General features: G+C 49.7%; 1 protein-coding gene across 1 annotated transcript in view; it reads left to right on the top strand.

Annotated features, from left to right (window-relative positions):
• Positions 1–14,209, top strand: part of Bpifb1 (BPI fold containing family B member 1) — a 31,227-nt gene that overhangs the window by 15,493 nt on the left and 1,525 nt on the right. Inside the window, exons 5-15 of the mRNA XM_021156342.2 lie at positions 738–887; positions 1,428–1,509; positions 5,217–5,280; positions 7,011–7,096; positions 8,458–8,637; positions 8,994–9,047; positions 9,524–9,682; positions 10,808–10,875; positions 11,730–11,775; positions 12,753–12,816; positions 13,682–13,758. Of these exons, the coding sequence (XP_021012001.1) occupies positions 738–887; positions 1,428–1,509; positions 5,217–5,280; positions 7,011–7,096; positions 8,458–8,637; positions 8,994–9,047; positions 9,524–9,682; positions 10,808–10,875; positions 11,730–11,775; positions 12,753–12,816; positions 13,682–13,758 (1,030 nt within the window). The remainder of the gene's footprint in view (positions 1–737; positions 888–1,427; positions 1,510–5,216; positions 5,281–7,010; positions 7,097–8,457; positions 8,638–8,993; positions 9,048–9,523; positions 9,683–10,807; positions 10,876–11,729; positions 11,776–12,752; positions 12,817–13,681; positions 13,759–14,209) is intronic.

Genomic DNA, 14,209 nt, shown 5'->3' with positions numbered 1-14,209 from the left:
CGCTGAGGACTGATGGTGCAGGGCCTTATGTGACAAGATGAGAACTAGGCTTTAATGGAGTATGAGGGCCAAGAGCAACAGAAGGTCTGAGCTTAGGGGAAAACAGTGTGGTGCAGAGTGGAGGCGGGACCACCACATGGAAGGCCCTGCTCTAGAGGAGACAGAAGTGGCTGAGGTAGCCGGGCAGTGGTGGCACACGCCTTTAATCCCAGCACTTGAGAGGCAGAGGCAGGTGGATTTCTGAGTTCGAGGCCAGCCTGGTCTACAAAAGAGAGTTCCAGGACAGCCAGGGCTATACAGAAAAACCCTGTCTCGAGAAAAAAAAAAAAAAAAAAAAGAAGTGCCTAAGGCCCATGTCTGGGATGAGGGAGCAGAGGAGGAAACAGCCTCTAGCTATGAGTTGGAAGCAGGCAGAACAACAGGGATTCCTGTGAGTTGGATATGGAGAGAGAGAGAGATCAAGGATGACTTCAGGGTCTGCACCCACAACAATCCGGGAGGAACAGCCAGCAGCCAAAACAAGGTTTGAAAGAGGCAGGCCAGGAGACAATGTGGTGTGACTTGGAATCCCGTGGCATCCGTAAGTGGTGAGATCCGGAGAAAACTGGGACTCCAGATGTGGGAGAGATAATGGGAACCAGCAAAAGAGATAGTGAAGGACAGATAGACTGCTGTGGCACCCTTTCTCACTGCTGTTGTTTCAACAACACCCTTTCTCAGTGCTGTTGTCCCCTCAGGCCACTGATCAAGACCATAGTGGAGTTCCAAATGAGCACCGAGGTCCAAGCCCTCATCCGGGTGGAGAGGAGCAAGAGCGGCCCCGCCCACCTGAATCTCAGCGACTGCTCCAGCAATGAGAGCACCCTGCGCCTCAGCCTGCTTCACAAGTGAGTGTTGGGCTCCATCACTGGTGGGAGGGGCAGACCATGGCCTTGTCCACTGCACTCACGGACAACACTGGAGGAACAGACAGGCGTCACTCTGACTCTAGATCCGGGGCTCCTTCCAGGGAATCCAGACGCCAAAGGCAGTTCTGGGTAGCAAAAATGGAAGCAGCAATGGTGGCACCACCAGGTTGGAAGGGTGGGTGGGTATGGAGTGGATGTAAGTGACCTGCAGACAGAGCAGCGTCTCATCCAGGGCTCCCAGACCTCCTAGGCAGGCCTCGGTGAGCCCAAAGCAAGCTCACCTTCTCCGTTGACTGCCTAGCTGATGTTGGGCAAGTCACTTTCCCATATCTCACTTTCCCAGTACAGAAAATGCTGCTAATGACACCTTCCAGGCAGCACACATGACCCACTCAAGAGTGCAATGTCACCTCCAGGGGACCTGTCAGCACCTTCCTCCTAGGATTCCATGTCACCTCTATAAAGCAGGGACGATCCTCTCTTACAAGCTCCCTAATTTCCCGCTCTCCTTTGCCAAAGGCTCTCTTTCGTGGTCAACTCCTTGGCAAAGAATGTTATGAATCTCCTGGTGCCAGCCCTGCCCCAAATAGTGAAAAACCACGTGAGTAAAATCAGGCCTCTGGCCTATGGAGATGGCACCCCCTGTAGGACTAGGGTGGAACTGCAAGCTGGTACCATATGAGTTCTGTCTCCTTGGGTGGGATCCTTCCGGGACTAATTCCTTCAACTAAACCAAGAACCACTGAGCCAATGAACTGAGCCACTGACCCAGCAAGATCATTGAGGTCAAAGTAACAGGAAAACCAAAAATTCAGGAGGCCTTGATCATGTGCTTGTCTCTTAAAGGGTTGAGGGAAGGATCCCTACCTGTAGCTTTTGCTGACTTCCCAGTTATAAATCCTACCTTCAGGCTCACTTTTGTCTATAAAAGTGATGTCATGGAGCAGAGCTGGAAGAAGGTACACAGTAGCAAGCTCCTGTGTAGTATTGCCAACCAACAGACAGGAGACGGTACCTCACGAGCATCAGACAGGAGACAGGAGACAGTACCTCAAGTGCATCAGACAGGAGACAGTGCTTTAATAGACAGTAGTGGATGCAGAGCAAAACACCTGGGAGAGGATGGGTTTTCTGCCTTTATTAAATGCACTTTAATATGTTTTATGTAAGTATATATACTTTGATTTTAAAAACCAAGCCAGAAATCCCTAAACATCCTGCATTTTGTCTTGAAATGTTGTCGTAAGCAGACTGTGGCATGCTCAGCTGTCCAGCTATGGTTTGAAAGCACTGCAGCCCACCAGCTCCAGCTCCATTTATTTCTTCTGAGTCTGTAAATTCAGGCTGTGTGTAGGGGGCTGGGGAGGATAGAACCCACCTACTTTACACCTACTAGACAAGTGGTCTACAGCAGGAGATACCTGCAAACCTCTTGTTTTATATGCCCTTAATATGCCATGGGTAAACTGAAATGTTTAGAAGAAGCGGGTTCTTTCATATTGATCAGTGATTTCCATTGTAAATTCAAGATGCTTTACCCAGGCAATAGTGGTGTATGTCTTTAGTTCCAGCACTTGGGAGGCAGAGGCAGGCAGATCTCTGAGATTAAGGCCAGCCTGATCTACAGAGTGAGTTCCATGACAGCCAGGGCTACACAGAGAAACCCTGTCTCAAATTATCAAAAAAACTAAGGGCTAAGGATGTTCCTCAGTGATAAGGCACTTTCTTAGCATACAAGGTACAAAACCACAAAAAAAAGGAGAGAGAGAATAAAGAAGAAATCTCAAATGAGATGTTATTTTATTATAAAGACCTGCTATATTCTTAATCTTGTGTATATGAGAGGAAGAAGACATTCTACTCACATGGGTGCCACCAAGGCCAGGAGTGTCTGACTCCTGGCGCTAGAATTGCAGGCAGATTTGAGCTGCTTGGAGTAGGTACTGAGTTGGATCCTCTGGAAGACTGACACACACTCCTAGCAGCTGAGCCATCTCTCTAGCCCCTGCATCTTATATTTTATAAGGGAAATTTAAGAAACAATATTGACTAGTCTGGAAAAGGCTTGGAATTCCAGCTCCTTAGAAGGCTAAAACAGGAGGGTCACAGTTCAAGGTTTGCCTGAGCTACAGAGCAAGTTTAAAGCCAGCCTATGCAACTTGGCAAGGTCCCACCTCAAAATAAAAAGTAAGCCAAACGAGCTGGGGATGAAGCTCAGTGGTAAAGCACCTGACTACATGTGTGAGACCTGGGATCAATCCTCAGGGAGGGAGGGAGGGAGGGAGAGGGAGAGGGAGAGGGAGAGGGAGAGGGAGAGGGAGAGGGAGAGGGAGAGGGAGAGGGAGAGGGAGAGGGAGAGGGAGAGGGAGAGGGAGAGGGAGAGGGAGAGGGAGAGGGAGAGGGAGAGGGAGAGGGAGAGGGAGAGGAAGCAGGAAGATGGACGGTCAGGAGAAAGAGAGGAAATAAGTAGACATATGTGGCTTCCAAGTCAAGCCAACGGTTTATTGTTATGAGAACTTTAAACCCCTGAGCATTAGCAGAGGAGCATATCCAAAAGGTGGTTTTAAAGGGAGATGGAAAGAAATCACTTTGTTAAGTGATCTTTTCTTACGGTTGTGAGTATGCTATGCCAGAAACATAGACAAAGGCCTTCATGTCTTTCCACAGTGTCAGAACTTGCTGACTAACAATAAATTCAGAGGTTCGTGGGTTTCAGTGGTAGCAATGTGTCAGACCTTGGTCGTCTGCCCGAGAGGATTGCAGGTTCTTTTATTCCAGTTTTTTAGAGAAGGGCATAGTCTGTTCTCAACACTTACATGAGAGTTGTGGGAGTGGGAGAAAGGGTATCGCATAACCCAGACTGCCCTTGAATCCCTGATCCTCCTGCCTCCATATCCCAGGGCATGTGCCAATATGACCAGCAGGCATAGTTTTAAATTTTTTATTTTTCTTTTTAAAGATGGAGTTTCTTGAAGTAGGGCCCAGATGCAAATATTTTCAAAAATTTAGTCAGAATCGTATTTGAATAGTAAAAAAAAAAAATTTCTCAGCAGAAGTGGCATGAACTTGTAATTCTAAGCTAACTCTGACCTGTAGGTTTGCACGGTCACTTGAGGCAGGGTGCAGTGGCCATAGTTGTGGGTCACAGGGTGTGAAGGAAGTCATGCAGAGCACTCTGGGATGGAGCTCACCAGAGAAGGAAGGAGCCCTTTTCAGTGTGGACATGACTCATCCAGCCTGTGCTTCGGGACTATCTGAAGGCTACCAAACATGGATGTCCCGTCCCATCCTAGATTCAAAAGCAACAGGTCTGATGGGATCCCTTTGTGTCCCAGACTCTAATATGTAGCTAGGGTTGAAGGAAGTGAAGGATGAGGTATTGGAGGGGGAGGGGGAGATCTCCCCCTCTGTTCCTTCTCCTCTCTGGGTCATGGGTTGGGAAAGCCAGTGGAAGCAGAGAAACACTATTCACAAGAAAAGTTAGCATTTCTCAAACCATGCTGCTATCACACAAGAATATTGATGGGATGGCCAGCTAGACGGTCCTTCCATTAGGGCAGCTAAACATCAGACAAAAGGTCTACAGGTCCTAAAGACAGCAGGGCAAATGTTTACTCCCACCTCCCTGGCCCCCTTTCAGCAGAACCACTAAATCCACACTGCTGACTCTTAGGGGCTACTGATACTTTTTTGTGGGACTGGGCTGCTGGGTGAGATATTTAGTAACATCTTTGGCCTCTGTCCACTAGATGTCAGTATGGCTCTTCTGCCACATAATGATAACTAAAAAAAATGTCTTGCCGGAGACTAAAATCGTCCTAGGTTGAGAGTTGCCGTGTCGATGTTAGGCAGAGAACTCCTTGATGGCACAGGACTATCTGTTGGGGCTGGAAACTCACCAAAGATACAGAGCTTAGCATTGGGTGGGACAGCCCAGCTGGTCCTCTGTCCTAGAGTCTGACATGGGAGGAACTCTTTATGAAATGAATAAGTGAATTCTTGGCTTCCTCTAAGAGAGTTATGGGCTCCTTTGAGCACTCATGAGTGTCCCGGGGAGGGTAGCTGGCAGGCCAGGTAGAGTTTGGACACAAGGAAAAGGGCAAACCGTTGACCAACGGACCTTAGGACAGCTGTGAACTCTGAACAGCAAGGTGGGACGGAGATGGGCAAATCTGTGAGTCCTCAACTCCACAGATGAACATTTGACTCTCTGGGGCATTACAGTGAGACTAGGAGGAGAGCAGGCCCAGGAAGCAGTAGGCAAGGGGCTGGTTCTTCACTAATAGCCCTGACTTTGTGCTATTACAGCTGTGCCCTGTGATCCAGCAGGCCTTTGATGATATGTACGAAGACTTCCTGAGACTGACAACAGGTAAGCTCTGCTGTCTGCACTGCCTTTCCCTTTGACTGCAGGCTTAGCCTTCAGGCCCCACCTTTACCCAGGAGAGACTGTCCTCTCAGCACCTTGGGTCAGCACAGGTGAACAGGCATCTGCTAAGCCCTGTCTAGACACCGCAGCTTCAACTTCATAAGCACCTTATATGTGCAAGGCAGTGGTTCTCAACCTTCCTAATGCTGCGACACTTTAATACCGTTCCTCATGTTGTGGTGACCCCCCCCCACCACAAAATTATTTTTGTTGCTACTTTCTAACTGTAATTTTGCTACTCTTATTAATCATAATGTAAATATCTGTGTTTTATGATGTCTTAGCCAACCCCTGTAAAAAGGTGGATCAACCCAAGGGGTCATGACCCATAAGTTGAGAACCATTACTCTACATGAGGCTCAAATACCCAGGTAGGGCTGGATTAAAACCCAGCTCTACTGCTGACTTGATCCTTGACTTTGGGGGAGTCACTTTACCTCCTTGTCCCCAGTTTCCTCAATGAGGCTTTCTACCCACCAACCTCAACGGATTATAGTCAACATTTAAAGGTTATAGAAAAGTTCTGGGCATACAGGACATGTTCTGCCTGACATGGAGTTGCTTAAAAATATATGCACACTAGATGGACAGATGGATGGATGGATGGATGGATGGATGGATGGATGGATGGTAGACTGACTATTGTGTGATTCTGAAAGGAGGGAATATGGGCAGAGGAGAGCTGTATGTCCAGAACAAATGTCATTTCTCCCTCCCTGAGAATAGAAAAGAGGAGAAGACATGGACTTCTGTGTTCAACCTTGGAAATTGGTCCTGCTCAGCCCCCTCATAATAGGAATCAACAAAGGGGAAGAAAGCCCTACCATGCTGTGATTTAAAATCTAAAGAGGCACATTAAAGAGCAGCCTAGGCATAGCAGCATGGGCAGAGCAGAACAAATCACTAAGCCCCTAGTGCATATGAGGGCTAAATCCAGGGCTGGGTGCTGTATATGCACCATCTCACTCCCTCAGTGCACTCAACTGCACATATGGGGAAACTGAGGCATATGGCTATGCCTCCTCTAAGCTCACAGAGGAAACTCATGGTAGGGAAGGCTGGGACCTGATCCTTCCTGCTCCAATTAGGGGTGTGTGAGAGAGAGAGAGAGAGAGAGACAGAGACAGAGACAGAGACAGAGACAGAGACAGAGACAGAGACAGAGACAGAGACACACAGAGAGACAGAGACACAGAGAGACAGACAGAGACAGAGAGACAGAGACAGAGAGAACTCCAATTAGGGGTGTGTGAGAGAGAGAGACAGAGACAGAGACAGAGACAGAGACACACAGAGAGACAGAGACACAGAGAGACAGACAGAGACAGAGAGACAGAGACAGAGAGAATCAGATTCAAGGCTGGAAGGCACTAATGTTATGGGAATTCCCGAGTCTCTCTAGCTGCTCTGTTCTCAGTGAAGCAGGGCAGGGCAGGGCCATGCACTTGGAGTGGGTTACAATGATGTGGGGGAAGCAAAGGTTTTAAACACATTAAAGTCTAGCTCTATGCTGGTGTTTGGAGTGGTCCCTGCAATGGTTGCCATGGTTACTACCAACAGCATCATTTCTCCTGACTCTGGCAGTGTCTCTAATGACCAGAAAGAAGCAGTAGAAAATTACCCCACCCAAACACACCCTCCACCTTCACAACCTTCCTTCTTGCCCTGAGCAGCACCCATTGCCCTCAGCCCTGGAGCCCTGGAGTTTGGCCTTCTGTCTCCCGCTATCCAGGACAGTAATATCCTGTTAAACCTGAAGGTGAGTGTCTAGACCTCAGAGCATACTGGGGACATTAGGGAACAGCTCTTCTTCTGTGACTACCCAGGGACCAACATCTACACATCATCAGGGTACGTAGCTGATAACACCATACACTAAGCATCCTGTGAAAGCCAGCAGGTAGACTTCATGTCTGACCTACCTACCTGACCTCAGACCTCGACCCTGTGTGTGCAGGGGTCCCAGGGTCTTTCTCTCAGGTAATCTCCTGCCCAACCTCAAACTTCTGGTGATGTTGCAACATGGGCTCAGGACAGAAGCATCCTCAAGGATCACACAGCCCCAACTTCCAGACCATGGCTCTCTGGCTATGTAGCTCTGGGCAGGTTTCCGTGTCTGTAAACTATAAGTGGTGATAATTAGGAGACAATGAGATGAGACCACACTGGCTTCCCAGACAGGGGGTGCTCAGTAACAATGGGCTTCTGTAAAACCCCTACTGCACATCCTGTGGGTGGTATGAGTCCCAGACCGGTTCTCGGGAGTCTTGGAAACCACTGCGTGGGAGAGTTCCATCTGCTCTGTTGCAGTTTGAATCCTTCCTTCACCTAAAGGGTTTAAGCGGTTGAAACCTAAATGAAAAGCAAGCATTCTGGTTACAAGCTGGTTACAAGCTAGTCATGGGTAGCATGCAGCCACAATCCTAGGTGCTCTGAAGATGGGAGGCAAAAGGATCGTTTGAGTTCAGGCATTAGGGGTCAGCCTGGGGAAGCATAGGAATATACCATCTCTTTAAATGTGAGACAGAAGGACAGAAGAAAGGATGGAAAAAGAAATTGAGACAGGGGAGAAGGGAGAGCAGAGGTAATCTAAGGGAGTCAGGAGGGGAGACTGCCAGGTACCTGACAAGCCATTGCCTTCATCAATCTAAACTTCCTGACACAAATGCAAAGATGGGAAACAGACAGAATGGGTTCCTGCCTTAGTCTAGCTTGTGTTGCCAGAACACAGTGCCTGAGTGATTTATAAACATTAGAAGTTTACTAGGCTTTTGGTCCTGGAAGCTGGAAATCCAAGAACATGCTGCATCTGCCTGTGGTGGAAGTCGAAGAGTGAGGGAGGGTGAGAGCAAGGGCAATCAGGAGTTGAGCTTACTTTCATGATGGTCTACTCCCACCTCCAGTAGCTAGGCCACTCCTGCAAGAGCACTAACCACTGATGAAGGCCCAGTCCCCTCCTGAAGGACCCACCTCTCAACCCTACTGGCCTGGAATGAGGTTTCCACCACAGAAACTTTGAGAAACACCTTCCCCTCAACACAGTTGCTTCCTTCCAGTTGGTTACAGGATACAATGGGCTATTGAAGTCCTCAGACCGTGCCCTGCTCTGTGTCTCCTCAGGCCAAGCTGCTGGACTCACAGGCGAGGGTAACCAACTGGCTCAACGACTCTGCGGCTTCCCTGATGGAGACCACCCTAGACGGGGCCCCCTTCAGCCTGACCGTGAGGCAGGACCTGGTGAATGCCATTGTGACCACCCTGGTCCCCAAGGAGGAGCTTGTAATCCTGCTCAGATTCGTGGTAAGCCTCGCTGTGGGGGGGGGATGCCTCACCCCCATGCCATCTGCCCACTGAGAGAGACCTGAGGTGGGAACTCCCAGTAACGATCAGCTCTGCCCTGATTGTGATGTTCAATGCTAGAGCCAAAGTCTTCCCTTAACACCCAACTTGGGCCCTGGTTCTGCCTTCAGAGACCAGATGTGTCTGTTTCCTCCCCCAAATATCCAGGGGGAGCTCCAAGGCACTCTGGATACTGAGGAATCCAGAGATGGTGCCTGCACCCCAATAGCACAGATCACTAACTGATCAGGGTCCTCATTTCACATACTGAAAGCGTGATTAATGCAACTGACTCACACCCCTCCCCCTCTCTCCAGATTCCTGATGTGGCCCGCCAGTTACAGATGGACATCAAGGAGATCAATGAAGAGGTGAGTCTGTTTGCCACCTAGAGCTTGCTAGGTGCTCGCTGACTCTGTTCATGGGTCTCTGCAGGGTAGAACGGATGTGGGTTCCTCTCTTCTTTCCCACTAAGGGAACCAGGCCCCCCTGGAAGCCCAGAGGCTTCTTTAGTCTAGCAAAGAAACTTGAAATTGATGATTTCCAGTGTGACGACCCATTGCAAGGGCAATGCCCCCTGGCCCCAGACGGAAGGGGTGGGCCAGAGTAGGACAGCCATCACATGCAGTGGAGAGAAAGGCAGGGAAAGGCGGACAATGGCCTGGAGCTGGGTGAAGAGAGAAACTCTGAGCCCTGCTTCAGGCTAAGAAACCGAGAACATCCCTGAAGGGAGGTGGCACTCCACCCAGGGGTGCTGGGAAGGACAGAGGCTGGAGACCAAGAAACACCACAGGGGACACTAAGGGCCTGTGCCCTGTGATCAAGTGTGGGTCTGATGTCGTTCCAGGCAGCCAACAAGCTGGGGCCCACCCAGATGTTGAAGATCTTCACCCACAGCACCCCCCACATTGTGCTGAACGAGGGCAGTGCCAGGGCAGCCCAAAGTGTTGTGCTGGAAGTGTTCCCTACCAACACTGATGTCCGGCCCTTCTTCTCTCTCGGCATTGTGAGTTTAAGTGTCTGTGATTAAAAACTGGGGGTCACTCTTTCATTGTTATGAATTGGGGCATCACCTAGTAGTGTGGGGAAGAGAGGGAGAGAAGAACCAAGAGTCAAGAACTTCGGGGGCCCATCAGCTAGTCACTAACACCAGCAGCCCCTAGGGATAGAGAGACTGTAGCTTCCATCAAGGCAGCTACATTCCAGCTAGGGGCATTTTCCAGAGAAAGGGCAACATTCCGTAGCTGAGAGACAACCTCACCCCAGAAGGGAAGGGGGTGGGTCAGAGTAGGACAGCAACCACATGCAGCCGAGAGAAATGCAGGGAGAGGCAGAGAAGACTGGAGAAGGGTAGAGTCTTGGGTGGGCTCTGAGGAGTGAGGCCAACCAGGCTTCCTCAAGGGGGCAGGCAGTACCTGTTGTGAGTAGATGGAGTTGACTCCTCCTTACAGCAGGGTCTCTCTGTGCAGCTCTACATCACACAATTTCAGGGATGCCTTTCACACACTACAGATTTATTGGTACCTCCCAGAGAGTTCATCTTGGCATTCTGGCCTTGCAGTGAAAAGACAGTGGGAGCCCCTTCCCAGACCTGATGACTTACTCCCTGATGACTCTCCATGGCTAGTGGGAGGCACTGCAGGAGAAATTGGTTCTCTCATCGCCGCTATAATGGGGCTCAGTGCTCAGCCCTCTGGGTCAAACTGATGCAGGTCTTGAGCCCTGAATGGCAAGCCTGACTTAGCCTCTGAGCTTTGCAACAATACTAACAATGTCCAGGGCTTACCGGAGCTGCTGACCTCCTCTGCCCTTCAGTCACTTCCCTGTACACCAGGGGACTGATGGGACCCGATCAGGGGGTGGTAGGGCTTATTGAAGAAGCCACGTGAACTGCCTGACACACAATAGCAGGCAGTAGGTATTGACTGTGTTGGCAGTGTCATCCCAAGCCTTAAGCAGCACCTGTGAATCAGGGGCTAGGGCATGGAAAGTGACGTCAGAGGGGTCGAACTTTTCCCAAGGTCACAGAGCCAGTAGCCAAGATTACCTTGACCCCAATCTTCCCTGTATAACCCTCCCTTTAGATGCACTCTCTTTTTTAAAAAGTGGGTCCTGGGCTGTCTTGTTGCAGGAGGCCAGTTATGAAGCTCAGTTCTTCACAGAAGACAACCGGCTTATGCTCAACTTCAATAACGTCAGGTAAATGTGCTAAGTGCTGCTGAGCTGCCCAGGCTATGCGTGTCTCTAATCCCCCACCAGGGGGCACCAGAGAGGGCTGATGACAGAAGGCTTGCCAGGACTGACCTTAAAGATGGAATTCCAAACAGAAAAATGAAGGGACTCTACAGGAGCCACAGAACAAGGAAACCCCACCACTGGGCTGGCCTGCACGCATCACCCCAGGCTTCAAACAGCCCATTCTGAAAATTTTTAAGACAAAAGCTATAACAGCCTAGATACTAAACCCTTGGGGCCCAGCTTTGAAGTGGTCTCTGCACCCCTGCCAGTCCTGCAAGGTCTACCACCTTCTGTCCCAGACTGAGTTCAATGACTCCAACTGGAGGCTCCAGCAATAAAGTTAGGCTCAGGAGAACATTCTGATCAGCCTGTACAGGGTGAGATAATAGCTAGGTATAAATAGATGGATGGATGATAGAGAGATGGTAGATAAGATTAGATAGATAGATAGATAGATAGATAGATAGATAGATAGATAGATAGATAGATAGCAGAGATATAAGAATCAAACAATCCTGTCACCCAGGCTAGCATTTCTATACAAGTACTTGAATGGTAACTAGGGACCCCTCAACCCCTCCCAGAAAGGACTTGACCTAACAAGTGCACCAACCCTCCCCCGCTCCTGGGTGATTTTCTGTCCTTTGGGCCACTGTCCAACCCCTTTAGAATGTGAACACCATGAAGCAAGGACTTTCCCTGCTTCACCATTGTCTCATGAGAGCCTGCCTGTGCCTTGCACATAGCAGGTCCTCCATAAACAGTTATTGACAGAGATTCCAAGGGACCACTCTCATGGGCATCTTCTGTTGCAGTATTGAGCGCATCAAGCTGATGATCTCAGATATCAAACTGTTCGATGTAAGTATTACCAGATTATCTCTAAGGGAACAGGGGCCAGAATGGGCCGCTCTAAAATGAGACACTGGCCAGGATTTGCTTAGAAAGAGATATCACAGGAAGCCCTGGGGTGGGCTGGTGGTCTTCTCACTACCCTCCAAAGTCTAGCCTGCAGGCTCCCGTATGAGCACCTACTGTATGCAGATATTGCTGAGAACACCAACCATGTACAAATCTGCACCACTCTATTATAAAACAAAGCCCCTCCGCTGACCCTGGGCAGCCCCTCTCCTCTGCTCCCCAGTTTCCCAAGTCCATAGCCTGAACTGGGCTGGCTCTTGTCTTCACCTTTGGGGTTTCACTTTGTTTTTGTTGTTGTTTTGTTTTGTTTTGCTACTGTTATAGGTGGTAGGGTTTGTTTGTTTGTTTGTTTGTTTGTTCAAGACAGGTTCTCACTATGTAGATCTGGCTAGCCTGGAATTCACTATGTACATCAAGCTGGCCTTGAAACTTAGGACAATCCTCCTGCCTCTGCCTTCTAGCTGCTGGGATTGTAGGTGTTCATTACCACATCTGACCCTCCATCGGTTTCTACAGGGTTTTGTTTAGAATAACAATCGTTTACTGCAAGATTTGTGGAAATCTGGACATCTGGTTTCTCTTCCAACGCAGAATTCTCAGGCACCTCCAGCTGCAACAAAGTCTCTGAGTGTAGAGAGCTCTCAATGAGCCACACCCCAGAGCCAAAGCAGAATTCTCAGGCACTTCCAGCTGCAACAAAGTCTCTGAGTGTAGAGAGCTCTCAATGAGCCACACCCCAGAGCAGTGGGGGTGCTCCCCAGTCTATCTGCTCAGACCCTGGCAGCTTCCGCCTGCAGGAGACCTGATATTCCAACATGTCTGCTGGATGCTCTTGTCATGGGGGGACAAGTCAGGGAACCTGAGATGGCTCTGAGGACCTGGCAGTGAGCCTTTAATGCCTTCCCTCTTCCTCGCAGCCTGAAGTCCTGAAGGACACCCTGACCAAGATCCTTGAATACACACTGCTGCCCAATGAGAACGGTGAGTGCTTCGTTCCTCAAGGCCCTCCCTAGGCTGCTGCACCTCCTGTCTTCACCCGGGACTCCTGTTTTCATGACCTACCTAAGCCTAGTTCTAACTCCTCCTGCTCTGGGGAGCATTCCTAGTCACCAACTGGAGAAGACCTCTCCTGCCTGGCATCCCCTCAACAGCCTGATCCTTTACTATGCCAGTTCTAAAGCAGGCAGGGATGAGCTCACCAGGTTCACAGGGCCAGCTGGAACCAGATGCAGACAGCTAGACCTCACTCAAGAGGCTTTAGGCAGACTGAGTTCAAGTCCCCAACATTCTTGCTGGCTTTGAACAAGCTCCCTGATCCTCCTGAGCCTTGGGCTTTCCACCTGTGAAAGCATAAATAAGAGTGCTTTCCTCGGAGGTGGGAAGGAGATGATGTATGTCAGGGGTGGAGAGAGCTGGTACCTGTGCCATCATCACTGGTGTATGAGAGCTGGTACCCTGTGACATCACTACCATATGTGAGGGGTAGGAAGACCTGGTACCCTATGACATCATCAACATGTGTGAGGGGGGAGAGCTGGTACCTGTGACATCATCACCTTTTTAATTTTGCTTTACAAGAGTAAGAAATCTCAGGTGGAGAAACTTCTACAGAGGGTTATGGGAGCCATGACTGTTCTTGAACAAGAGTGTTAAAGAACATGAGGTGCACTGTGGGACAACCAGAAGCTGATGCCAGAGGGCTGGGTGAATGCCGAAGTAGAGGACAGGCAAGCAGAAGGAAGGAAACAGACCAGGTCCTGTGTGCCAGATCCCAGGCTCGCCTCCAGGAACTGCAAGCATGCCCACAATGGTCCCCACCACTCTCTGACAACATTCATTATTTCAGGCAAACTGAGAACTGGAGTCCCCATGTCAATGTCCAAGGCCTTGGGATACGAGAAAGCCGTGTGGTCTGTGAGCAAGGTGAGAAGAATGTGGGAAGGCTGGGAGTGGCCCTGAGGTCACTTGTTGGACGTGGGCACCTGTAAGTGAAAAGTCACTGCTCCTCCTACCCCACTTCCCATTGTTCATGTCTTCACTCACTTACACAGAAATATTTCTCCACGCTGTAATATGTGCCATGCATGGCTCCTAGTGCTTCCGGCCATAGGAACAGATAATGCTGTACCCCCCTGGAAGAGCCTATTTTGTAGCAAGAGAAACCACCTATATAAACTAGTAAACAGCCCCGAGTAAATAAAGGATGGGAAGAAAAAGAAGGCAGACTCAGAAGAGAAGGCAGTAGTGGGAAGGGGCTGCTGGTTTTGATAGAATAGACAGGGAGGGCCTCTCTGAAAAGGTGATGTTTGCTGGCACCTGAAAGGCAAGATGGTGGGCCCCGTGGATAGAGGGAGAAGTGTCATATCAAAAGTAC

This window comes from Mus caroli, unplaced genomic scaffold (assembly GCF_978045245.1).
Source record: "Mus caroli unplaced genomic scaffold, Mus_caroli_1 scaffold_2, whole genome shotgun sequence".
In the NCBI taxonomy this organism is placed as follows: Eukaryota; Metazoa; Chordata; class Mammalia; order Rodentia; family Muridae; genus Mus; species Mus caroli.
Note: the sequence above shows the minus strand (reverse complement) of the source record. Positions and strands in the feature narration are given on the sequence as shown.